Source organism: Ctenopharyngodon idella, chromosome 7, assembly GCF_019924925.1.
Source record: "Ctenopharyngodon idella isolate HZGC_01 chromosome 7, HZGC01, whole genome shotgun sequence".
Classification (NCBI taxonomy): Eukaryota; Metazoa; Chordata; class Actinopteri; order Cypriniformes; family Xenocyprididae; genus Ctenopharyngodon; species Ctenopharyngodon idella.
The window spans coordinates 23,152,767-23,180,745 of NC_067226.1; the positions used below are offsets into that span (position 1 = coordinate 23,152,767).

At 36.6% G+C, this 27,979-nt stretch overlaps 1 protein-coding gene across 8 annotated transcripts; it reads left to right on the forward strand.

The window, feature by feature from the left end:
* Window positions 1-1,318: 1,318 nt before the first annotated feature.
* On the forward strand, window positions 1,319-27,960 carry LOC127516239 (putative protein TPRXL). 8 transcript variants are annotated; one of them, XM_051900659.1, is made up of 16 exons: window positions 1,319-1,535; window positions 6,488-6,541; window positions 14,699-14,740; window positions 15,105-15,152; window positions 15,796-15,834; window positions 18,498-18,545; window positions 19,140-19,178; window positions 20,968-21,006; window positions 22,799-22,846; window positions 23,316-23,366; window positions 23,459-23,578; window positions 23,770-23,802; window positions 23,976-24,074; window positions 24,162-24,186; window positions 25,520-25,602; window positions 27,297-27,960. In XM_051900659.1, the coding sequence occupies exons 1-16, from the start codon at window positions 1,481-1,483 to the stop codon at window positions 27,308-27,310; spliced, it is 837 nt and encodes a 278-aa protein (XP_051756619.1). In that variant the 5' UTR covers window positions 1,319-1,480; the 3' UTR covers window positions 27,311-27,960. The 8 variants fall into 8 exon arrangements, with proteins under 8 accessions (XP_051756619.1, XP_051756621.1, XP_051756622.1 ...); XM_051900661.1 differs by lacking the exon at window positions 20,968-21,006 and having other exon boundaries at window positions 1,322-1,535; XM_051900662.1 differs by lacking the exons at window positions 18,498-18,545; window positions 19,140-19,178 and having other exon boundaries at window positions 1,322-1,535.
* Window positions 27,961-27,979: the final 19 nt, after the last annotated feature.

Sequence of the window (27,979 nt, forward strand, 5' to 3'; positions counted from 1 at the left end):
TTATTTTAACAGTCTGGAGAATAATTAAAAGAAAAAAATTAGTGAATAGTGGTTAGCAAGTGTCAGAAAGCTATCTGTCAGTCAAGTCCGAAGCAAGACGCAAACCCCTAGCAACAACATCTCAGACTGTCTGACATCACACCTTGAACAGGTAAATAAAGCAATAAGCCCCAAGAAGCCGTGGTTTCCAGTGAATATATAAAAGCTAAGGGGCGTTGTTAGCTGTTATAAATTCATTGTAAACCATGGCTTCACGGGGCTTATTGCTTTTATAAAACGGTTACCACACAATACAAATATTAAAGCCAAAAAATATGTTTCAATGCAACTTTTGTGAAGTAAAATCACTAAAAGCCTTCCTTTCGCTGGAAAAAAAAATAGTCCCTGACCGTGACCAGCAACAGAAGTTACATTTATTACGCCATTAGATGGCGGTGAAGATTGTCTTTATGAGTGTGTCAGTCAGTCGCAAAGACTTTTATATTGAAACTTGTGAACACGGAACAAGACGCAAATGACAAATGCTTTGACTAGCGCTGTCAGTCACAGGAAAACCCCTTAACTGTTAAAAGGACTGGATAATACATCGGACATTTAAACAGATTTTTTATTGTGAACATAGGACTGACCTGAAGGAAAATGCTAAATCTGAATGCAGGTAATACACTCGGTCACTCGATATCTCTCTCATACTCTTCTACATAATACAGTAAGCTTCAATGAACAATATCAATGATAACAAACATATGTTTACGTTGCTAAGATTGCTAAGGGTGTTGTGTAGTGATACACAGAACCGTTGGGTGAAGCGGTCATAGCAGTGTTGTATTTATATATTTTTTTATAAATAATAAACAACAGCTACTTTTTGTGAAATACACAATACATGGAACCGCAGCAACACAGACATTGGCACAGTAATACTGATGTAATGAGGTCACAGGTGTATGTTTGTAGAGTAATTTACGATGTCTTCGAACGCGGCTCAACCAATCAGAATCAAGGGCTGGAACTATCCGTTTTATAAAATTACTTTTACGTTCTGTCCACAGCAGTGGACATCATGCATCAGAGAGTTTACTTAATGCTGCCTAACTTACTTCAGTCTAACACAGCCATTTAGAAAAAAGAAGAACATTTCTTTTGGATTTAATGTTGTCCCTCCAGAGCAAACAGGTTAGTGGCTAGAGTAGAAAACACTATCATAAGAAGTTCCTTACCAAAAAAAAAAGGAATTTCAGCCCTTAGCTGAGCACCAATACTCAAACACAACCCACTTCCACAGCTACGCCACATCTCCCGGTTCCTAGTCCTCCACCCTCAGTAGAAGCTGCTGTTTCCTGTACCTCTTTGTCTAAGGGAAGTTCTAAAATACACATCAGAGTGGCTGGATACACATCTCTTTCTCATCACTTTAGTGCACTGCTCTGAAGCAACGGTCTTTTCTGGTTCTTTTTGGCAATTAGAGAAAAACTACACCATGGTTAGAAGGATTTCATTCTTCGTCTGTTCCTGTCTCCTCCTCCACTGGACAGGTGAAATAAGCTTTTCCTTTATAGCATGCTGGAAAGATTAGTGGGTGTTTTGAAGTTCCAGGGAGGTTTTGAATTTGATCACAGCTTTTTATATGATGATGTACATATGGTATCTTTAAATTATGGTCTTCCTTTATAAAAGTTGCAAATGATTCGACATGGTATATAAAACAACTTTTTATATTATAACATTTTGTACATGATACAAAGCCTGTCGTACTAAATGCTGTGGAGGATTATATTTAAGATGTTTCACATTTTTTATCCATGTTAAATGTATTGATTTAAAATAAAAATAAAACATTTTTATCTTAAATTTAATAATTCTCACTTAATTATCATTTTTAATCATCTGCATCTTATTTGTCAAGCCTGAATCAAACTTACTTACTAAAAAACCTTTCAAAAAGTTGCATGCACACAACTGTGACATAAGCATTAGACAATATTACTGAATCTGAATATGTATGCATACCATGCCAACCTCAAAGGAAACTTATTACTAAGGGTGCTTCTCATTTCTAATTTGTGCATCCTCGTTTCTTGTCCTCACGTCTCAGCTTAGCTCCTCTTAGCATGCGAGGGAAGGGCGCAAGGAAAGAAAATGAGAATGGAGTAATCGAAGGAAATCTTATTTGTTCATTGGAACATTCTTCTATATGTTGTCATCATCAGCTGCACTTAAGGGATTTGCCCTGAAGCTGTTGAAGTTTGATTATTTAAGAAATTCATAATGAATAATAATAAAGAAATATGCACTGTTAAAATATGTTAGATGTATGATTTATTTAAACTGCAAAGGTAAAGCATAAATTTAAATTATTGTGACAGATGTGAAGGGGAGGAGAACGTATATGTGCATCAGGTTTTTAGACAAGAAAGACTATAAGATACACCTGTGCATCCTCACTCATAGCTCCTTACACCTCGTTCCTCGCCTCCTCATAGTGCAATTAGAGAATTGAGATGTCCTTCAAGATGTCTTTCTTTGATCGGTTTCCAGGTCACATGCTGGAGAATGGAGCAGTGAGGAAACAAGGAAGCATCAATCTGATAATTAAGCAGCACCCTAAAAGTTAGAGTCAGAGTGAAGCTGTGTAGGATATAACATTAAAGGGGTCATGACACAGATTTTTTATTATTTTAATATGTTCCTTAAAGTTCACTTATAATGTTAATAGTTTTTTGCCCAAAAAAAAACAAAACAAATATATATGTAGAAAAACGATTATTTTCAACCCTCATTTTGACCCTCTGTCAGAAATTGTTTTTTTTTTTTTGTTTTTTTTTTTTCACTTTCAAATGAAAATTAGCCCAAGCTTAATAAAGGCCTTCTGAAGCGAAGCGATGCGTTTGTGTAAAAAAATATCCATATTTAACAAGTCATGAAGTAAAATATCTATCTTCTGCCAGACCACCTTCCATATTCAAATTACGAAAAATGCGTCATGTCAGTTAAGCTTTTTCCGTAAGTTGAATAGGGAAGGTCGTAGGACGTAGCGTAAGCTTTTTGAACTGCAAGAGTTTTACATTTTCTTCGTGAGTAGAATACAGAAGGCGGTCTGGCGGAAGCTAGATATTTTACTTCATAACTTGTTAAATATGGATTTTTTTTTTTTTTTTTTACACAAACGCATTGCTTCGCTTCAGAAGGCCTTTATTAACCCCCTGGAGCCGTGTGGAGTACGTTTATGATGGATGGGTGTGGATGGAGACACTTTCTTGAGCTTCATACTCGTTGTTTCCCATTCACTGCCATTATAAAGCTCGGATGCATCAGGATATTTTCTAATATATCTCCGATTGTGTTCATCAGAAAGAAGAAAGTCATATACACCTAGGATGGCTTGAGGGTGAGTAAAGCTTGGGCTAATTTTCATTTGAAAGTAAACTAATCCTTTAAGGCTTGTTAGTAATTGGCCACTGTTATGATTGGCTAATGTCAATGCATAGGAAAAAGTATCAACGGCCCCTTGCTTTTGCACATAAGGCTGCATTTGAAATCCCATACTCTCGTGAGAAGTTACTTATTTTGAATAAGTAATTACTTAACGACTGCTAAAAAGTATGTTCCATATAGTATGAATGTGTGAAGTATGAATGTAATCCAGATATACTACATTCACCAGTGTTATGACTCCAGATGTTGTATAGGGTTGGAGAATGTAACATTTAATAGAAAGTAATTGTGTGTGTGTGGATGGCAAGAGACAAAACATGGACAGAAAGAATGCAAAAGAATTGAGTTTATTATACACAAGCAAAAAAAAAAAAAAAATAGCAAGAGATGGGAAATAATGATGATACTGGAAAAAAATATACTCATTCACTCACTCCTAACCTAGTGTATCTTATAAAACTGAAAACTCTGTTTTGCACAAAACAAAACAGTAAAAGTAAAAGAACGACACAATAGCAACAAACAATAGCAAAAGGTTAGGATGAATAATAGTTACAAACAAAAAGCAATCAAAATCCGAGAGTCAAAGTCGACTAGCGTGCTTTTGCATTGTCTTATTTAAAACCTAGTGGAAGACTCAATGGCAACACGAGTAGTGATGTCAAGTCAAGTCACCTTTATATACGCTTTTTACAATGCAGATTGTTTTAAAGCAGCTTTATAGTGATAACAGGAAAATAATTTTGGCTGTAGCAGTGCTAGAAGAAAATAGTGTCATTGTCCAGCTTAAGTAAGTTCAGTGTTGATTGATTTCCGTTGTAGAAATTAATTTAGCTAATTAATTTAGTTATTAATTCAGCTAATTTATCTATACAGCAGCTCTGGAGATAACAGTGATGCCATCATCTAGCTCAGTTCAGTTCTCTTACAGTGGTGTCAATGCAGGCAGATCAGTAATATTGTTAAATATTAAGTGTCCCCGACTAAGCAAGCCAGAGGCGACAGTAGCAAGGAACCCAAACTCCAGAATGGAGAAAAAAACCTTGGGAGAAACCAGGCTCAGTCGAGGGACCAGTCCTCCTCTGGCCAACAAACGGATAGTGCATAATTTATGATGTCACACAGGTAAATGTAGATGGACACCTTACAGTGTCAATAGCAGACATCGGGGTGAGCCTAAGAAAAGACAGAGAATGAAAGAGAGAGGAGAAAAAAAATGTTTTGCCTACATTTTTATGAGTACCATGAATTCAGACACATTTCTTTTATCACATACTGTTTTTCGGTTACTATATATAGTAGGGAAGTGTGCGATTTCGGATGCAGCCTAAGTGTTTTGAAAACATCCATATAAGCCGTAATTTAAAGACAAAGCATTATGAACTCATTTGCTTATGGTTTGTGATGCAGCTGCTGTCAGATCCAATACAGTGGACTGCTTCATCTTTAAACAAAAGTTTCTTTGCAAACTCTCCATTAAACTTCATTTTCAAAACAAAATGCTCCGAGCAAACATATAATTCTCCAACACAATCCGGGATGCCATTAAAATAAACCATCCACTTGTTTCTGATGCTGGGATCCTTCTGAAGTCTGTACAGAGACACAAACGAGCTGTTTAAACTGGATGATTCAAAGCGAATGTTCTTTCACTCTTCCATTTGTCCTGTTGTTGGCAGACACCAGTGCATGGAGTATGTCAGAAGTGGAACGTGTATCTGTATACTGTATCCAGTGTAAGCAGCATCAGTGATTATAATGGGTTCTGTTTGCTTTTGAGTCGACACAATGCTCACATCTGGTGTAGACAAATGTCAGCCATTAAGCGACTGAATGCCAGTGGGCGGGGCCTATGGTGCAATGATGTATAACTGTTCGTTGATGTCTTGTTCTGGAGTAAGGCATATGCAAATATATATTTCCCATAATATCCAAACAAGCCATTTTTGGAGCGCAAGGGGGAAGGGAGAAAGATAAGCAAGTCCGGCTTGACGCCATGTCAATCATGCTGATAAAATTGAGCAATCTAAAGACACAGCATCAGTCTCTAGCTCTGCTCTAATGAATGCTCAAAGTGATACAGAATCACAATGGTTCGACTCATACCCTAACTTCGACAATGAAATTGTTGTTACAACCCTCTCAGACACCCCACAGAAGCTGGGACCAAATAATAATATAAAAGCATAATGAATGTTATGTAATGAACATATTTTCAAAATTTTTCTAATGGAAAAAAAAAAAAAAAGGTTAAATTCTACTAGGGTTCATGATGAATGTAGATTGGAGAAGGGCATGGCTTCTACCAGACTAATTTTGCATTTCTAATAAGGTTAAGGAAGTCCATTTTAAACCCCTTCATTAAATGTCTCCTGTTTATTCTTCAATTTATTCAATTCTTCAAAGAGGATACGTAAAATAAAATACAGTGCAATCAGTTCGGGAAAATACTTTGTTTGTGCAACTTGCAGGATGTTTTAATGGTAAAAAAGACCTCTTATATGTCAAAAGGCAAATTTGATTTCTCATGTTATGACCCCTTTAAATATACTTGGCAATGCTGAGGGTAGGAGGCTAAATCTCCTAAAGTGGCATTAAACATATGAACTTAACTAGTGAGAGTATAAGTCTAGATATTTGTATGCTGTGTGTTTTAGCAGACAGGGCAGCTGTTGTGACAGTACAGCAAGTGTCTGCTTTTATTTTAGCTGTTTAGATGCAGAAGTCAAGAAAGGGTCACAAAAACAGACAGAAAGAGAGCAGAAACTGTGGCCATGACAGGAAATGTCAGCAGAAAGGTCCCACACAATCCCCCAGCAGACAGATGTCTGACAAAGGAAGCTTTTTTAAAAGTCTTATCATGTGTAACAGAGTATAATGTAACACAAATAGATGTGAAGCTGTCATACTTAAAACAAGTAACATAATCTTTTAAACTTCCATATCAGAAACCCATGAAAAAATGGGTTGAAAGGCATGAAAAAATCTGTTTTTAAAATCTATGTTTTTACAATGCTTATCCTGCATGTTCAATAAATGATGTTTTATACAGGTCCAGGTATTGGTTCAGGTCCTGGAGAAACATCTGAAGTGAAAACTTCTTCACGTAAGTCTATGTTTTTTTTTGTTTGTTTGTTTTGTTTTTGTTTTATGATTTAAAAAAGGGAAGGCAATACACCTATGCTGCGTCTCATTTCAGAGGCTGCGTCCTCCGAAGATCGCATTTGTCGGCCACATACGTCATCGAGGCGGTCTCATTTAAGAAAAGTAACCATTAGATTGCAAAGTAAGAAAGAAGTACAGTATTTTACACCTCACAAGAAATAACAGTCAATTTTATTACAGTTACTTTTCTTAAATAAGACATCCTTGATGATGGATGCAGCCTACAAATACGAACTCCGGAGGACGCAGCCTCTGAAATGAGACACAGCACTAGTTATGATGTGTAGAAGGAACGGTAAAACATCTTTGTGCTTTTTATGTTCTTTCTCCTTTTTTTCCTTCTTTTTCCATTAAAAAGAAGTGTGCATAATTGTGTTGGATGTGCACTTGTAGTGTGCTTCAAATGTTAAAAGTATATTTTTAAAAAACTGTACTTGCAGAAAATATAATATTAAGGAAATAAAAGGCCACTTAAATGTATTTAAAGGGAAACTTCACTGCTGGCGGGATGGGCTTTCAATAAAACTTGGCTGCCTATACAACACAAAGGTGGGGGAAAAAAAATTGAAATCGTGCTACCTGACTAGAGAAAACAAAGAAAGAAGGTTGTCTTACCTTTTGCCAAATAGGTAGTAAAACAAGGCCACTCCCACCAGTCAGCTATGGATATGCAGGGTCAAATACTGCCTTTTTTCAGTAGGAAATACTTCTTAGGAAACTTTTAGTCATAATGGTGTCAGATTGTATTGTTCTTGGGTACAAGAATTCAAAGAGCAAACATTTAGTTTGTGCCAACCCTGGGTTTTAGGCACCATGAAAGTGGCTTGGGCTTTTAGCTGTGTTTTCGCTATAGTAACTTATGCTCCATGTTCTGGGTAAGAAACCGAAATTGGACCAATCAGCTGTGAGCGAGTGACATATTCTGACGCAATAAAGTCACTCTCCTTGTTTCTACTACAAATTAACAGTCACTACTTACAAAAGATTTTTAAAGACCATATTGTCTGGCTTTCAGCTATGATTATTTATAACAATAATTTTTGTACAATTTAGATATCATTTATGTAATTATTATATTCTTAAACCATTACACATGTAGTTTAGTTTTGTTTAGTTTTGTTAATTATTATTAAGCGCTTACTTTAAATGAATATAAATACATAATGTTTATACTGTACGTAAAAAGTCTTAGGCATGTTAGTATTTTCACCATAAAAACAAAATGGTTTTAAGCCAGTTACATATTTTGCTGTAGTGTGTCAGTAGGAAATATCAGTTTACATTTCCAAACATTCCTTTTGCCATTAATTGTAATAATTGTAATAATCCAGTGGGATTCTTTTATGCAAAACAGCCAGTATGCTCCACACGCAGATCTGATCTCACCATCATCGAGTCCGTCTGGGATTACATGAAGAAACAGAAAAAACTGAGACAGACTAAATCCAAAGAAACTGTGTCAACTTCTCCAAAATGCTTGAAGGAGCCATACCTCCAAAGCTACAAAACTATGTGCAAGTGTACCTAGGACAAAAGCTGTTTTAATCGCAAAGGGTTGTCACACCATATATTGATTTGATTTAATTAATAGATGTTAATTGATAAAATCTATTTATGACATTATTTTTGAAAGCATCCTCACTTTACAGCATTTTTACACAAGTGCCTAAAACTTTTCACAGTACTGTAGCTTTGGAGGTAGGTTTCCTCAAGTGTCTTGGAGACGTTGCCTCAGTTCTTCTGGATTTAGTCTGTCTCAGTTTTTTCTCTTCTGCATGTAATCCCAGATTACATCCCAGATCCCAGATCCACACTACAGCAAAAGATATAAATAACTTGCTTAAAATTTTTTTTTTTTTTTTGCTTTGGATTTAGATTCTTAATATTTTTCCATCTTAAAATATTCTGCCAAAGCGAGAAGTGAATCGCACTGACTCTCTCACAAGAAATGAATCGCAGTTTCACTGTTACACATCATGTGATTGGCTGTTCGCTGTTAGCTGTCACACTTTCATGTGCAGATGTTCCATAGTTATTCCTAAACTCAGGATCAAAGCCTGAGCTGACAGAGGAAGTTGATGATCAGTGTCATGGTACCAACAAAGCTTGATTGTCTTGTATCCTCATCTCAGGGAACCGAGATTACGTTTAGTAACGGGAGACGTTCCCTTTCGATTTCAGTTCACTTAACATTGCGTCTTCTGACTCTCTGGGGAATGTATAAAATCCTGCTATGTTACTGCGAAGGGTTGCTTTGCGTAAGCAAAGATAATGGCCCATTTGAAGTGCTTCACAAACAGGAAGACACTGTGTATCTTGAACAATAGTTACGTCCCATTAATATAAAAGACCCATGTTGATGGGCCCTACCGGACACTGCAATGACAGGGGTTCAAAACAGGTGCTTCATATTCAGGGAAATATCATGTTTAGCTGAAATAAGTTGTACGGACAGAATACTCAAGCGATAGCCGCGCTAATATAAGTCTGAGTATTTTTTAAATGGGGCCTAATGTAGGTACTTCATAAAAGGGGAAGACACCCCATTAGCTTAGAAATGAGTCATACAGACAGAGCTAGGCGACAGTAGTTTCACTGATGTAAGCAGTGAGGCCTTTCGGATCTAGTTGAATCACTGCTGTATCAGCGGTTCGACAATGAGGTCTATGAGGCAGCGGCAGCTCTGTTGTGACATAAAAGTCTAGTGGACCTAGTTGAAACACAAGGAAACCTGTCAAAGCTTTTAACACCAAAGCCAGGTCTGTGGGGCTGTAGAAAGACGCAATGGGTTAAAGCAGGGGTTCCCAACCACATTTCTGGAGGCCCCCCAACACTGCATGTTTTCCATGTCTCCTTAATCAAACACACCTGATTCAGATCATCAACTCATTAGACTCCAAGACCTGAAATAGGTGTGTCAGATAAAGTAGAGATGCAAAACCACTGGGTTAAAGGATTAGTTCACTTTTAAATGAAAATTAGCCCAAGCTTCACTCACCCTCAAGCCATCCTAGGTGTATATGACTTTCTTCTTTCTGATGAACACAATCGGAGAAAAATTAATAAATATCCTGACGCATCTGAGCTTTATAATGGCAGTGAACGGGACCAACGAGTATGAGCTGAAGAAAGTGCTCCATCCACATCCATCCATCATAAACATATTCCACACGGCTCCAGGGGGTTAATAAAGGCCTTCTGAAGTGAAGAGATGCGTTTGTGTAAAAAAAATATCCATATTTAACAAGTTATGAAGTAAAATATCTAGCTTCCACCAGACCGCCTTCCGTATTCAACTTACAAAGAAAGTGTAAAACTCTCACAGTTCAAAAAGCTTACGCTACTTCCTACGCCTTCCCTATTCAACTTACGGAAAAAGCTCAACTGACACAACACCAATTTACACTTTCTTCGTAAGTTGAATACGGAAGTCGCTCTGGAAGAAGCTAGATATATTATTTCATAACTTGTTAAATATGGATATTTTTTTTTACACAAAAGCATTGCTTCACTTCAGAAGGCCTTTATTAACCCCTGGAGCTGTGTGGAGTACGTTTATGATGAATGGATGTGGATGGAATCACTTTCTTCAGCTCATACTCGTTGATCCCGCTCACTGCCATTATAAAGCTCGGATGCGTCAGGATATTTATTAATATTTCTCTGATTGTGTTCATCAGAAAGAAGAAAGTCATATACACCTAGGATGGCTTGAGGGTGAGTAAAGCTTGGGGTAATTTTCATTTGAAAGTGAACTAATCCTTTAAGTTTTCCTCGCGCCGCATAGAAATTTAATCACCAAGTCATTGGGCGATTATCTATTTTGCTATGGTGCGCTCTGGCGTGCTCCGTTCAACAAACATGCAGATTCCACAGCTCGGGTCTGGAATGCCAGATTGAACCTCCCGCCTGAGAGAAGAGGTCCTTCCTCAGTGCGGGTAAACATGAGACAGTCTGAAACAGACACTCCGATTTTACAGCCGGCTTTAACGTAAGCAGCACTAGCCTTCACTCCCTTATGGAAGCAGCAACACATCAAGTGCTTTATCAAGAAAAGGCTATGAACAGCATATAACAACAAATAGCGCAAGCAGCACTGCACATCCTCATGAGAACAGCGGCACAGCCGGTGTTTGTCATGGCAAGGCAATGAACAGCAGCAACACTGATGAATATATATAGGGGTTAGCGTAAGCAACACTACACGTCCTAATGAATACAGTGGCACAGCCGGTCAGCGGCGGGAGGGCTGGAGTTCATGGCGGTTAGTATAAACAGCACTACTCTCTCTTAATGAAAACAGTGATGTTATCCACTTAGCCGGTGTTTATACAGTAATTTATACAGTTTATACAGTAGTTTATACAGCTCGATGGGACTCGCACAGGCGCTGCACGACTTGCTTTATGTCATCTACGAAGTTCTCGAAGTTCTCACCAGAACCCTAAAGGCTGATTTATACTTCTGCGTCAGAGCTACGCCGGAGCCTCTGTGCCGTAGGCTATGCTTCTGTTTTCATTTATACTTCTACGTCGTTGTCCGCGTCGATGTGCATGCAGACCACTAGGAGGCAGTGTCTGCGGTCATGTTGAGGATCAAGGCAAAGGCCAAAGAAGAAGCAGCTTGTCATGTACGTTGTCAGAGAAGCTTAAATAGAAGCGGCAGAGAAGCGGCAAATAGGTAACGACTTTTGTTGCAGTTTGACTGAATGTGTCCCCTGAAACAGTGTGTTTTTTCATTCCTATGGAAGTTGAAAACGCTCGCTCTTCTCTGAGTGTTCCGCACCAGTCTTTTGACCTGAGGGAGGGGTTCTAGCAAACCAATCACAACGCTTGCGGTCCGCATAGAATTGACACGTTGTTACATTTTTGAAGAGGTGCACGTCAGGCTACGTCGTAGGCTGCGCGTGGTACACATAGCCTACGCCGTAGCTACGGCATACACTCGACGCAGAAGTATAAATCAGCCTTTAAAGCGCTGTGATTGGTCTGCTAGAACCCCACCCTCAGGTCAAAAAACTGGAGTGGAGCAATCGGAGAAGAGCAAGCGTTTTCCACTTCCATAGGAATGAAAAAATGCTCTGTTTCAGGGAAGACATGCAGTCATAATGCAACAAAAGTCGTTACCTATTTGCCGCTTCTATTTGTAAGCTTCTCTGACAACGTCGTACATGACAAGCTGCTTCTTCTTCGGCTTTTGCCTTGATACTCAACATGACCGCGGACACTGCCTACTAGTGGTCTGCTTGCACGTCATAGCGGCCAGCGACGCAGAAGTATAAATGAAAACAGACGCAGAGGCTCCGGCGTAGGTCCGACGCAGAAGTATACAGGTGCTGGTCATATAATTAGAATATCATCAAAAAGTTGATTTATTTCACTAATTCCATTAAAAAAGTGAAACTTGTATATTATATTCATTCATTACACACAGACTGATATATTTCAAATGTTTATTTCTTTTCATTTTGATGATTATAACTGACAACTAAGGAAAATCCCAAATTCAGTATCTCAGAAAATTTGAATATTACTTAAGACCAATACAAAGAAAGGATTTTTAGAAATCTTGGCCAACTGAAAAGTATGAACATGAAAAGTATGAGCATGTACAGCACTCAATACTTAGTTGGGGCTCTTTTTGCCTGAATTACTGCAGCAATGCGGCGTGGCATGGAGTCGATCAGTCTGTGGCACTGCTCAGGTGTTATAAGAGCCCAGGTTGCTCTGATAGTGGCCTTCAGCTCTTCTGCATTGTTGGGTCTGGAATATCGCATCTTCCTCTTCACAATACCCCATAGATTTTCTATTGGACCTCAGAAAACACAGTGGACCAACACCAGCAGATGACATGGCACCCCAAACCATCACTGACTGTGGAAACTTTACACCGGACCTCAAGCAACGTGGATTGTGTGCCTCTCCTCTCTTCCTCCAGACTCTGGGACCCTGATTTCCAAAGGAAATGCAAAATTTACTTTCATCGGAGAACATAACTTTGGACCAATCAGCAGCAGTCCAGTCCTTTTTGACTTTAGCCCAGGCGAGACGCTTCTGACGCTGTCTGTTGTTCAAGAGTGGCTTGACACAAGGAATGCGACAGCTGAAACCCATGTCTTGCATACGTCTGTGCGTAGTGGTTCTTGAAGCACTGACTCCAGCTGCAGTCCACTCTTCGTGAATCTCCCCCACATTTTTGAATGGGTTTTGTTTCACAATCCTCTCCGGGGTACGGTTATCCCTATTGCTTGTACACTTTTTTCTACCACATCTTTTCCTTCCCTTCGCCTCTCTATTAATGTGCTTGGACACAGAGCTCTGTGAACAGCCAGCCACTTTTGCAATGACCTTTTGTGTCTTGCCCTCCTTGTGCAAGGTGTCAATGGTCGTCTTTTGGACAACTGTCAAGTCAGCAGTCTTCCCCATGATTGTGTAGCCTACAGAACTAGACTGAGAGACCATTTAAAGGCCTTTGCAGGTGTTTTGAGTTAATTAGCTGATTAGAGTGTGGCACCAGGTGTCTTCAATATTGAACCTTTTCACAATATTCTAATTTTCTGAGATACTGAATTTGGGATTTTCCTTAGTTGTCAGTTATAATCATCAAAATGAAAAGAAATAAACATTTGAAATATATCAGTCTGTGTGTAATGAATGAATATAATATACAAGTTTCACTTTTTGAATGGAATTAGTGAAGTAAATCAACTTTTTGATGATATTCTAATTATATGACCAGCACCTGTAAATCAACTGGGGATCGCCGCAGAAGCGTCGTCCGCTATAGACGCTGAATCAATGACGAGACATGGTTCTTGCATATATTTTCTTGAAGGAGTAAGATTCTGAGTCAGTGTCGCTCAGTGCTGTTTTATATAACTAGGAAACGAGCACGCCCCATTTTGCAGCCATTGGCCATTGTGGAACAACTGTGATTTTCAATTAGGCTTTAGTATTTCTCAGTGAAAAGGAAACTTTTATTAGAATTTGACTACTCATATTTCTTTCACCAGTTGTGTTAAAAGCCTTGAGTTGTGCAAAGGGTCACAAACACAGACAAGCAGATAGCAGAATCTGTGTTTGGGCTCAACAGGAAATGTCAGCAGGAAAGTCCCACAATGCCCCAGAGAGCCAGACACAGGATGCAACTATTCACAAATCTGTTAATATAGAGAGAGAAGAGTCATATCCGAGTACCTAACCGATGATTTGTCAAGTCTGACCCCCACCCAACAACCGCAAAGCAATTAATTTAGCTAAAACTCTTTTGGGAAGAGCATTAGGAGCATTATGTCAACAAATGTTGCTTATTAATCTCTGTATATGAAATATTTATCACTTATCATATAACCAAAGCTACAAGTTGCCAGTTTACACATTTATTTCCCTTATTTTCTGTTAGTTTATGGTTAGTAAGCTAACCCAGTGTTTCCAAACCCTTTTTCTGAAGGGAAAACCAAGATTAAAACTCCAAAACCAAGATTAGTAGAGATTTAAATGGATGGGTCAGATAAGGGATACTCCAGGAACAGAGTTGGAAAACACTGAGCTATCCAATTGACATCTTAATAGACTAATTATATTAGAAAATAAGAAAGGCAATTTGATTACCTATAGAACAAGATCTGATGTGATAGCTTCTCCTTCTATTATATCTATTTTCCCTTGTTTTCTGCTAGTTTATGGTTAGTAAGCTAACCCAGTGTATCTTAACCCTTTTACTGGAGGCACACCAACAGAAAACATTCTCTTTTTTTTCTTTCTAATCAAACACAACTGGTTCAACTTGATCACCTAGAGCAGGATATGATGTGATAGCTTCTCCTTATAGTCTTGTGAGGTGGGGTTCTGACAGGGGAAAGGATTTAGCACAACATCAGAATACACCCAGCTGCCAAGTAGCAAGTTGTTAATGTAACTGCTAGCAAAAAGCCACACATGGACCACTTTCTAGGCATAATGAATAATTGCTTCATCTTATAAATAGTTCAAAGACATAAAAATGACATGAAAAAATCTTCATGTGTTTTTTACTATGCTTTGCTTGAAAATATTCAGTAATTGAAGTCAGTGATCACAAGACTTTATATCTTATGCAGCTACAAGTGCATCACAGAGATCACACGTATCTTCAACTATTGGTGAGTTTGCCATACAATCTGCAAAAGATGAACAACTCTGATTTTCCAGTTTATTTTTATTTATAAAAATGGCACCAGTAATTGTCTCTATACCAGAATCGCTTTTCACAAGTCAGATCATACTATATACAGTAAACTGCTATATCAACACACAGACAGTACACCACTTTGCAGACATGATGCATTATTTCATACACACTTGTTGTTATATACAATTGTTTTAAACACATTTTATAAATAGTTTAAAGACATGAACATCACAACATGTTCTGTTTGAGTATGTTTCTATCATGCTCAGCTTGAATGTGTTCAATAAATGGTGTCAGTGACCATTATATTGTGGTTTATATCTGTTTCTTTGCAGCTTCAAGTGTAGCAACACATCCTACCACCTCTGCTTCACCACCCAGAAGTGAGTTTGTGTTTGATTTGTTACAGATTAATGAAATCATTGTTCTTCTGCTGATTGAGTCTGATTTTGTAAAATGGTGGCTTATCCACACCGCTTCTTTATTGAGAAATAATTTAAGATGTACATGTATGTTTTTGTAATTGGAAGCGGAGATTATTGCATTTGAGTTTTAAAATCAAGGAACATATCTATTTTCCCTTGTTTTCTGCTAGTTTATGGTTAGTAAGCTAACCCAGTGTATCTTAACCCTTTTACTGGAGGCACACCAACAGAAAACATTCTCTTTTTTTTCTTTCTAATCAAACACAACTGGTTCAACTTGATCACCTAGAGCAGGATATGATGTGATAGCTTCTCCTTATAGTCTTGTGAGGTGGGGTTCTGACAGGGGAAAGGATTTGGACAACATCAGAATACACCCAGCTGCCATATTAAACAAGTAGCAAGTTGTTAATGTAACTGCTAGCAGAAAGCCACACATGGACTACTTTCTAGGCATAATGAATTATTGCTCAGACATCTTATAAATAGTTCAAAGGCGTGGAAATAAAAAAAAAAATCTTTGTGTTCCTACTATGTCCTGCTTGAAAATATTCAGTAACTGAAGTCAGTGATTACAAGACTTTATATCTGTCTTTTGCAGCTACAAGTGCACCATCGAGTTCTGATACTTCAGATAGTGGTGAGTTTGCCATACAGTCTGCAAAAGATGAACAACTCTGATTTTTTTTTTCTCCAGTTTGTTTTTGTTCATAAAAAAATGTTGCTTATCATTCATTCATCAGTAACTGTGTCATCTATTTGTCAATATTCACCAGATGTGCATACATGCATGTTAAGCTAGACAGTTATGCAAAACGCTAATGGCATTCGTTTAAATATCTAGTTAACTTACTTAAATGCCTTCAACAAAACACTAAATATCTTTAACTGTGTGTGTGTGTGTGTGTGTGTGTGTGTGTGTGTGTGTGTGTGTGTGTGTGTGTGTGTGTGTGTGTGTGTGTGTGTGGAGCGTATTCTAACACAGACTTTATAAATAGTGGAAAATCAGAGAAAGGTCATGCAGAATCATACTTCTACATGCATGTAATCTAAGATCCTTGTTTCCTGTCTTTGTTGTTGCATAGGGATTTTGGTAACACTTTAGAATACTGATCCTTCATTAAACCCTTAATGCCGAAGGGCCGCTGACAGGAATAACACAAAATAGGTATCATTTTATAGCTTAGAAACTCAGCTTTTTAATGCACCATTTTGTTCAACTCTTAACAAGTGCTGAGTTATCACTCTAAAACGGAGTGTACCGCCAGCGGGCACCACCTAGCTACAAAAAAATTAATAATCATATTTTTCAAAACTCCTGCCTTAATCATCACAAAATAGGTGCACTTTACAACTTTACAAATAGAACTTTACAATGAATGTTGCCACTTTTGAAATCCTAAGTACTGCTGAGTTATTTGCTGAAAAATAATTTTTAAAAAAATCATACTTTATGATTTTTTTTGTACGAAATACTCCAATGTGTCAAAAGCATCATACAGCTCAGATAATCATGTGTTATATGTCATTTCAAAGGTCTCATGGAGTCGAATACAATGAGTATAATTGTTTTGGGCTTTGACTAAACTTGAGCGAGTTTTTGTACGTGAAGCCCCTCAAGACCCATATGTAAATAATAAACCAATGCAGCATTTATGTCACCTTTTGGCTTGTAACTTCATGAAACATGCTCAATTGTGGAAAGTGGGACATCATTATTTACAACAGATTATCACGATTAAAATGAGCCCAACATCAGCATAATCCAATAAGCCGTTCACAAAACATTTGCCCACAGGTTCACAGACTAAAACTAAAATTGAGCTATCACGTGGCATTTTAGCTTATAACTTCATGAAACATCCATAGATTGTAGAAAATGGCACAGCATTACTTACAGTGGATGCTACCGATTGAAATGAGTCCAAGATTAACAAAATCCCATGCGTCAATCACGAGTTACTCAACGTGAAAGTACGATTTTAAAAATGTCCATCAGGGGGCGCCAATGGCTAAACAAAAAGGCTACCTTGGTTCCAAATGCTGTAACTTTTGATTTCTTTGTGCGATCACCACAAAATGTGATCCTGATACAGCTCACATATTGAGGAACATAACCAGAAAAGAATTGTCCTCCTACCTTATTTCCTTTCTGAGTTATTGCATGTCAAATATGAAATGTATGTAAAAACTTCCCTTGAGCAAACTTTTATTTTTTGTCTTTATCAGCAGTTTCTCAGCATGAGAATGTCCAAATTTAATTAATTTTTTCATTTAAAAATGTAAAAAGTTTTCTTTCAAACGATACCAACCTTTTGACTCTCCTTGCTACAGTTTTGGAGTTACGAGTCTTTACTTTTTTGTGTGTCACTCAGAAAAAAAAACTCTGAAAATACCCTCAGGGCTTAAGAGGTTAAAGAATAACTACACAGGAACAAATGAGTAATGCACTATTAACACTCTAGTAACTACTATTAACTAACAAGAAACTCTGATTAATGAATTAGTAAGTAATAGTGCTCAGTTGAATGAGGTAGTTCACTATTAGCTAATCAGTAACTACTGTTTTTTCATACCTCCCAGAGGACTACTAAGAACTACTATATACAGGTTCATAATTAATGTGAATAATGCATAATTATTAATAAATTAAAAAGTGAAGATCATGGTAACCCACTAGTAATGACTGAAGTATTACCAAATCCTTCAGAAGGAATTACTAATTATTTGGATCAGTATTCTAAAGTGAGAAACATAGTAACTACTTGGTTCCAAATGCTAGTAACTACTGGAGTCATTGTAAACTTTTGAGGTTTTTGTACAGTTTTGTACAGTAATTCCTTCTGATGTATTTGGTACCACTTAATTACTAGTGGGTTACCATGATCTTCACTTTAGAATACTGATCCAGATAAGTAGTAGTTCCTTTAGAATTATGTAGTAACTCTTGAGTTATTACTATCCAATACTTTACAAAAACCTCAAAAGTTTACAATGACTTCAGTAGTCATTAGTCAGAGTTTCTTGCTAGTTAATAGTAGTTACTAGAGTGTTAATAGTGCATTACTCATTTGTTCCTCTGTAGTTATTCATTAATGAAGGATCAGTATTCTAAAGTGTTATCAGGATTTTATTTTTTTTTTTTTCACAAGTCAAATCATACAAATATACAGTAAACTGCAATATCAACACACAGTCAGTACATCTGTTCTGTTTGAGTATGTTTCTACCATGCTCAGCTTGAACATGTTCAATAAATGGTGACAGTGACCATTATACTGTGGTTTATAACTTTTTTTGCAGCTTCAAGTGTAGCAACACATCCTACCACCTCTACTTCACCACCCAGAAGTGAGTTTGTGTTTGATTTGTTACAGATGAATGAAATCATTGTCCTTCTGCTGATTGAGTCTGATTTTGTAAAATGATGGCTTATCCACACTGCTTTATCGTATCCGAGTTTTAAAATCAAGGAACATATTTATTTTCCCTTGTTTTCTGCTAGTTTATGGTTAGTAAGCTAACCCTTTTTGGTTATGGTTAGTATCTTAACCCTTTTTCTTGAGGCACACCAACAGAAAACATTTTTTTTTTTCTAATCAAACACAACTGGTTCAACTTGATCACCTAGAGCAGGATATGATGTGATAGCTTCTCCTTATAGTCTTGTGAGGTGGGGTTCTGACAGGGGAAAGGATTTGGACAACATCAGAATACACCCAGCTGCCATAGTGAACAAGCAGCAAGTTGTTAATGTAACTGCTAGCAGAAAGCCACACATGGACCACTTTATATGCATAATGAATTATTGCTCAGACATCTTATAAATAGTTCAAAGGCGTGGAAATAAAAAAAAAAATCTTTTTGTGTTCCTACTATGTCCTGCTTGAAAATATTCAGTAACTGAAGTCAGTGATTACAAGACTTTATATCTGTCTTTTGCAGCTACAAGTGCACCATCGAGTTCTGATACTTCAGATAGTGGTGAGTTTGCCATACAGTCTGCAAAAGATGAACAACTCTGATTTTTTTTTTTCTCCAGTTTGTTTTTGTTCATAAAAAAATGTTGCTTATCATTCATTCATCAGTAACTGTGTCATCTATTTGTCAATATTCACCAGATGTGCATACATGCATGTTAAGCTAGACAGTTATGCAAAACGCTAATGGCATTCGTTTAAATATCTAGTTAACTTACTTAAATGCCTTCAACAAAACACTAAATATCTTTAACTGTGTGTGTGTGTGTGTGTGTGTGTGTGTGTGTGTGTGTGTGTGTGTGTGTGTGTGTGTGTGTGTGTTGTGTGTGTGTGTGTGTGTGTGTGTGTGGAGCGTATTCTAACACAGACTTTATAAATAGTGGAAAATCAGAGAAAGGTCATGCAGAATCATACTTCTACATGCATGTAATCTAAGATCCTTGTTTCCTGTCTTTGTTGTTGCATAGGGATTTTGGTAACACTTTAGAATACTGATCCTTCATTAAACCCTTAATGCCGAAGGGCCGCTGACAGGAATAACACAAAATAGGTATCATTTTATAGCTTAGAAACTCAGCTTTTTAATGCACCATTTTGTTCAACTCTTAACAAGTGCTGAGTTATCACTCTAAAACGGAGTGTACCGCCAGCGGGCACCACCTAGCTACAAAAAAATTAATAATCATATTTTTCAAAACTCCTGCCTTAATCATCACAAAATAGGTGCACTTTACAACTTTACAAATAGAACTTTACAATGAATGTTGCCACTTTTGAAATCCTAAGTACTGCTGAGTTATTTGCTGAAAAATAATTTTTTTAAAAATCATACTTTATGATTTTTTTTGTACGAAATACTCCAATGTGTCAAAAGCATCATACAGCTCAGATAATCATGTGTTATATGTCATTTCAAAGGTCTCATGGAGTCGAATACAACGAGTATAATTGTTTTGGGCTTTGACTAAACTTGAGCGAGTTTTTGTACGTGAAGCCCCTCAAGACCCATATGTAAATAATAAACCAATGCAGCATTTATGTCACCTTTTGGCTTGTAACTTCATGAAACATGCTCAATTGTGGAAAGTGGGACATCATTATTTACAACAGATTATCACGATTAAAATGAGCCCAACATCAGCATAATCCAATAAGCCGTTCACAAAACATTTGCCCACAGGTTCACAGACTAAAACTAAAATTGAGCTATCACGTGGCATTTTAGCTTATAACTTCATGAAACATCCATAGATTGTAGAAAATGGCACAGCATTACTTACAGTGGATGCTACCGATTGAAATGAGTCCAAGATTAACAAAATCCCATGCGTCAATCACGAGTTACTCAACGTGAAAGTACGATTTTAAAAATGTCCATCAGGGGGCGCCAATGGCTAAACAAAAAGGCTACCTTGGTTCCAAATGCTGTAACTTTTGATTTCTTTGTGCGATCACCACAAAATGTGATCCTGATACAGCTCACATATTGAGGAACATAACCAGAAAAGAATTGTCCTCCTACCTTATTTCCTTTCTGAGTTATTGCATGTCAAATATGAAATGTATGTAAAAATTTCCCTTGAGCAAACTTTTATTTTTTGTCTTTATCAGCAGTTTCTCAGCATGAGAATGTCCAAATTTATTTAATTTTTTCATTTAAAAATGTAAAAAGTTTTCTTTCAAACGATACCAACCTTTTGACTCTCCTTGCTACAGTTTTGGAGTTACGAGTCTTTACTTTTTTGTGTGTCACTCAGAAAAAAATCACAAGACTTTATATCTGTCTTTTGCAGCTACAAGTGCATCTTCGAGTTCTGATACTTCAGATAGTGGTGAGTTTGCCATACAGTCTGCAAAAGATGAACAACTCTGATTTTTTTTTTTTTCCAGTTTGTTTTTTGTTCATAAAAAATGTTGCTCATCATTCATCAGTAACTGTGTCATCTATTTGACAATATTCACCAGATGTGAATCCATGCTAGTTAAGCTAGACAGTTATGCAAAACATGCTAATGGGCATTCATTGTTTAAATATTTAGTTAACTTGCTTAAATGCCTTCAACAAAACACCAAATATCTTTAATGGGTGACATTACCTTGTACGTGTGTGTGTGTGTGTGTGTGTGTGTGTGTGTGTGTGTGTGTGTGTGTGTGTGTGTGTGTGCGTGTGTGCGTGTGCGTGTGTTTTTGTGACATATCAGGACACAAATTTGTATAATGACATGGGTATGACATAGGTATTACAAGAAGAGGGTGACTTATGAGGACATTACCCCATTACGCCTATGGAATGTCCCCACAATTCACAAAAACAAACCTGTGTGTGTGTGTGTGTGTGTGTGTGTGTGTGTGTGTGTGTGTGTGTGTGTGTGTGTGTGTGTGTGTAGCGTATTCTAATACAGACTTTATAAATAGTGGAAAATCAGAGAAAGGTCATGCAGCATCATACTTCTACATGCATATAATCTAAGATCTTTGTTTCCTGTCTTTGTTATTAGCAGCAGAGATTGTTGCATAGGGATTTTTTTGTTTTGTTTTGTTTTGTTTTTTGTTTTTGTTTTTTGTGGATGACAGCATCATCATGGATTATGTCCTCTCTTATCACTACTAGAGCAACATGCAGTAATTTGGTATTAGCCCTTGTGCTGTGTTGAAAACCCTATAACACTCGTGGTGTTCCCGGCCATAAATGACCGGCCTGCAAAAAATTGCTTATAAATCTCTCATTATGCTACTTTATCACCAAATATTGGATTCAATCTTTTTGTCAGCTTGTTTTCTTTCAATTAGGACAGGTTTTGTATTTATTTTTGGAACTGTTTGATCGTAGGCCTTATTTATCTGAGCTTATGTTCCTCAGTTTTTGTGTGAAAAAAACTGAGGTTCATATTGGGTAATAAAACAGCATAACAAGTGATTTATAAGCCATTTTGACCAGGAACATCACAAGTGTGACTTTGTGCCATTGTGTAATAAATAAAGACCAAACTAAAACCATTTCAAAACAAATTTCCTGGTTAAACATTAAAGCACACTAGTGTGATAAACAGTGCAAATTTTTTTTTTTTTTTTTTTTTAATTTACATAATTTATTCACAAAAAACACTTTTTTTACTCAAAAACTGAGGTGCATAAGCTCAGATCAATAAGGCCTACGATTTATCAGTTCCAAAAATAAATACAAAACCTGTCCTAATTGAAAGAAAACAAGCTGACAAAAAAATTGAATCCAATATTTGGTGATAATGTAGCATAATGAAAGATTTATAAGCAATTTTTTGTAGGTCGGACATTTTTTGAGCGGGAACACCACGAGTGTTACAATGTGGAAAAACCCCCCAAAAAAAATTACAAAAAGTATCAAAAAATTTTTGTCTCTATACCAAAATCGCTTTTCACAAGACAAATCATACAAATATACATTAAACTGCTATATCGACATACAGACAGTACACCACTTTGCCCACCTGACAAATTATTTTGAACACATTTTATAAATAGTTTAAAGACATGAACATCACAACATGTTCTGTTTGAGTATGTTTCTACCATGCTCAGCTTGACCGTGTTCAATAAATGGTGTCAGTGACCATTATACTGTGGTTTATATCTGTTTCTTTGCAGCTTCAAGTGTAGCAACACATCCTACCACCTCTGCTTCACCATCCATAAGTGAGTTTGTGTTTAATTTATCACAGACGAATAAAACTGTTGTCCTTCTGCTGATTGAGTCTGATTTTGTAAAATGATGACTTATCCACACTGCTTCTTTATTGAGAAATAATATAAGATGTACATGTATGAAGCAGAGATTGTTGCATCAGAGTTTTAAAATCGAGGAACATATGTAAATACATATGTCTACTAAATGTGTAAATGCAAATCTGTTTCTTTGCTAAGAAGAAGGAGCAGTACACTACTGTTACAACATCCTTGTTTATAAATTCTCACGTGAGAATGAATCCATTTTGATTTCTCTCAGAAACGTTACAATGGTGGTTACTGTTTTTAAAATATACTTCTGTTATATATTTGACGCTAATGTGTAGGCAACAATGACATTTCTAAAATATGCTTTATGATTTTTGTTTTCTGCTTTCTGTCAATACAAAATGCTTTGTTGTTTCTTCCACAAATACAGCAACAGCATCATCAAAACAAACCACAGTTACTGTAAACAACTGGACTAACAGTAAGCTCATTTTTACATATAAAGTCTGAAATATCTTTTAATTTTTTCTATTTAGTCTATTGTGAAGTAATATTTAATATGCTGTATTGTAGCCTCGTCAGCAACTCTAGAGCCAAATATCACAAATTCTCCCACTGGAAAACAAAGTCACAACAAAACTTCTACCAGACATCCTACTTCACAACCAGCAACATCATCAAAAGCATTTCCTGGTGAGCTTTTCTTCAGTTTGCAAATTTTCAATGACAATCAAATATACAGTAGGTTTTGCAATCGTGACTTTCGTAAAGGGAATATTCCTGAATGAAATCTACTAAACACAAAACAAACAAAATGACAGCAGTAATTAAAATACAACAATTTAAAAATTGTGTTTAAAAATGTGTTTATTTTCCTATTAAAGGACATGGTGATCATGCAATGCTTGCAAGTTCAGGTATATTAAATTCCATTCTATTTAAGCTCAATTGAAAATCTTTGGAACACTTGTTTGGTGAAAATATATCTTTCATTCATATGGCTCCTGTGAAAAAAAAAGCAGTCACAACACAAACAGCTGTCAGTATATTATTCAGTGGAATGCAGTCATGATCATCTTTCTCTTCACAGAAAAAAAATACTTGTGGATTCTGGTGCCTGTTCTGTGTATTGCACTGGCAGCAATGATATATTTGAAATTCAAGGGTAAAAAAGTTCAGAATCGGCCAGGTGACTAAATGAATCCTACATGCAATATTACCTTAATTTCTGTCAGTAACTCCATATATGATAATCATATATTTTCCCTCTTTTCAGAAATGGCTGACATTGGAACAGAGAAGTGAGTTTATCTGTTTTATGTCTTTGTTTACAGAATCTCAATCTTAAAGGGTTAGTTCACCCAAAAATGAAAATTCTGTTATGAATCACTCACCCTCATGTCGTTCCATGCTCGTAAGACCTTCATTCATCTTCGGAACACAAATTAACATATTTTTGATGAAATCCGAGAGGTATATGACTCGCCCATTGAGAGCAATATAATCAATACTTTCAAGGTCCAGAAAGGTAGTAAAGACATCGTTAAAACAGTCGACGCGACTGCAGTGGTTCAACCTTAATTTTATGAAGCGACGAGAATACTTTTTGTGCGCAAAAACAAAACAAAAATAACGACTTTATTCAACAATATCTTCTCTTCTATCATTCTCATACGCTGTTTGTGTCCAGCGCTTCCAGGTTCTACGTCAGAACGCCGACTCATTATTGGCTCCTGCGTCAGCATCACACGCATGCGTCGTGCTTCTAACGTGTACAGCTTTGGCCAAATCTGAGCCGGCATTCGGACGTAAACACGGAAGCCTTCACTGTGCTTACTGTGTCAACTGCATAAGGATAATGACAGGAAAAAGAAGATATTGTTGAATAAAGTCTTTATTTTTTTGTTTTTGCACACAAAAAGTATTCTTGCCGTTTCATAAAATTAAGGTTGAGCCACTGTAGTTGCGTCGACTATTTTAATGATGTCTTTGCTACCTTTCTTGACCTTGAAAGTGTTGATTATATTGCTGTCTATGGACGAGTCATATACCTCTCGGATTTCATCAAAAATATCTTAATTTGTGTTCTGAAGTTGAACGAAGGTCTTATGGATGTGAAATGACATGAGGGTGAGAACTTAATGACAGAAATTTCATTTTGGGTGAACTAACCCTTTAAGATTGTAAAGTTTAGTTATCATATAAAGATGGTGTGCAGCCAGTTAGTAATCTGTTATCAAATATTGCACAAACAAGAGTGTGCAATATTCAGCTGAGTGTGAACTGGAATTCATTTTATTCGCATATTATTTAATCAGAATGCTATTTTGTATTAAAAATATAAAATGCCACACCCTGTTTTAAAGATGAACTGTAAATGAGGTCATGTGACACCAATGTAGTTATACTATTGTTAACTATTGTCACACTTTTTGGGTGGGTCGTATACAGTGTTGCAGTAGTGTATGCTGTTCAGTTCTATACATTACCCTCGTCTAAAATCTTAATTTTACTGAATTGCTAAATAAAATTCTTAGCAGTAAGTGTAAGATGTATTGTTATATTTTGATGGCTCATGAGGGAGGTTATCGTTTTCAATGGTGTTTCTCTTCCATGTTGCTGTGGGACACTCAGTGCTTCTTTCCAGAGGACGGACAGTAACAAAGATGGTGTTATGCTGTTAGGAGTCAGTAAGACATCAGTTGGAGAGGACAACGGTATGTCACGTACTTCTCTATCTGTGATAATCACTGCAGAAATGTTTGAGAACACAGGAATATGACTTTAAATAGTCATGTTTATAATGGGGATGTATTTTCTACTAACAAATTCATAGTACCAAGTATATCAAATAAAACCCTACATAAAGAATCAGATAAAACTCAACAGCCATCTTTCTTAAGAATCTTGCAAAGTGGTCTTTTTTCTACAAGATGTCATTTTTAAAACTCAACTTTGTATTGTTCCAAACCATTCACATATTTATCTTCTGTGAAACACAAAATAAGATATTATGAAAAATGCCTTTTTTTTCTTTTCTTTTTGTTTGAGAAAAACTGATGAACATACAGGTTTGAAACAACATGATCTTGAGTAAATGATGACAGAATTTTCATTTTGGGGTGAACTGTACGTTTAAGACATAAAAGCATTGCTATCAAAAGCCTGAATATTTATTATTACATAACTTCGCTCTTCATTTGTGTGTTTGACTTGTTTTTAGTGTTAGTGTGTAGTGCAAACAATCCCAGCTACAGATTAGATGCAGTGAGATTACGTTTGTCAGAAGCCTCTCCCAGGCAATAAAATACAGATCCAATCCTACTTTTTATAGCCAAATTGTTCCCTTCTCCCTCTCATCTGTCCACACCCTTTCCTTCTCGGCATTCCATCGCATTCTCCATCTCCAAACACTCAGAGGAAGCAAAAGGCTTTGAATATCTCATTGTTGATGACTGGGAAAGCTGGCGGAACAGCACTGCAGTGCAGTGGAAGGTGCTTCCTCCCATTTATCGCACCTCCACAACAAGCATTCCCCTGGCTCAGACCCCTTTTCCCTAACCACAACCCAGTAAAGATAATAGGGAGATCAATGATAGGCACTTCCACTGCTTTAAAACACAATCACTGTGTGACCTTAGAGACCCGCAATGTCATTGTGTATAAACACAGACTTTAATATGGCTTTTTCTCTGCACTGCAAGCTCAGGTCGAGTCCAGTGTGTGGTTAAAATCGTGCAATTTCATTTGACATGGTCCCTCCAAGCTTCAAACCATGATTACGAAGAAGGAAATGCTGTCGATTGTTTTGTTGAAAAGAAAGCTTGAATGAGTGCTGTGGCTTTGGACAGCTATTGTGTCCAACATGTCAATGTGACAATGCGTTTTGTTCCTGTTTACCCACTATTAATGTATTTTTATATAAGTACCCTATAAATGTGATACAATTTATCATTATGTAGCGCAATCTGTGTTTACCTCATGAAAATGTTAGACACAGAGATTTCGTATAGAATAGATAAAAAGTATAAAAAGTGTAGAATATATGATAGACAAAGAAAAAAATGTATAGTGAGCAACCTAACCTCCTCTGAAAGATTTTTTTTTTTTTTTCTTTTGGGATTTAAAATTTCTGTTTAAAAAAAATCAGCCTAATTGTCATTAAACTTGACAATCTATTTTACGTGAATAGTCGGGCGTTATTTTGAAAATGTTCTCATAAAAGCTGATGAATGCTTGCGTATAGCTTGACGTTTGTAGCAATGCATTTGTCAACTTAAAGGTGCAATTCCACCCTCTAGTGGATAAATGATTTATTACAACTATTCTGAGAAGTCTTGTTATCAAAATGTATGGGCAATTTGGGTTTTTGTTTCTATATATTTATTGTCTCTATCACCATTTAATTCAGCTGCTGCAAGATAAGTGGAGTCCTGCAGGAGAAGAGGCTCTAATGAAGAATAACGAGAGAGGAACTAAAGAGAAAAGGAGTGATGAAAGCTTGCCACAAACACAGCAAACAGGAAATATACTTTGTTAGGACATACTCCATTAGATTGTAAACTCTAATTCTGCACAGCTTTGCAGCTTTGCTGTAGTGTAAATGAAAGTTGGTCACAGAGTGTGTTGCAGTATTTTTTACACATCAATTTCCAATTTGTAATATAATTAAAAAATGCCTGTTTTAGCATTGAACTAACTGAACTGATTGGTAATTGTTTCACTTTTTTATTGTATTGTATATTTTTGGTTAAACTGTGCATTACTTTTTTTTTTTTTTTTGGTGTGTGTAATTTGTTTCTTGACTTCTGTTCTGTGAGTGATGCAGTTCAATACCTGCCATATTAACTATTACTGTAGTTTTTATTTGTTTTAAAAATTTGATAGGCTGAATATTAAAGCGAATAATGCTGTTTTTGTACCATTTGTATGCACTGCTACCTAAAATTTTAAAAGATTATAAGAAGTTTAAAACTTCAAATGACAACCTGGATTCTCACTACTGCCACTGAGTTGATAATGCGCTGACTGACTGCACTTATTATTTAGGGGTCAATAAAATATAGAGAAAATGATGGTGGAGTCATTATTATT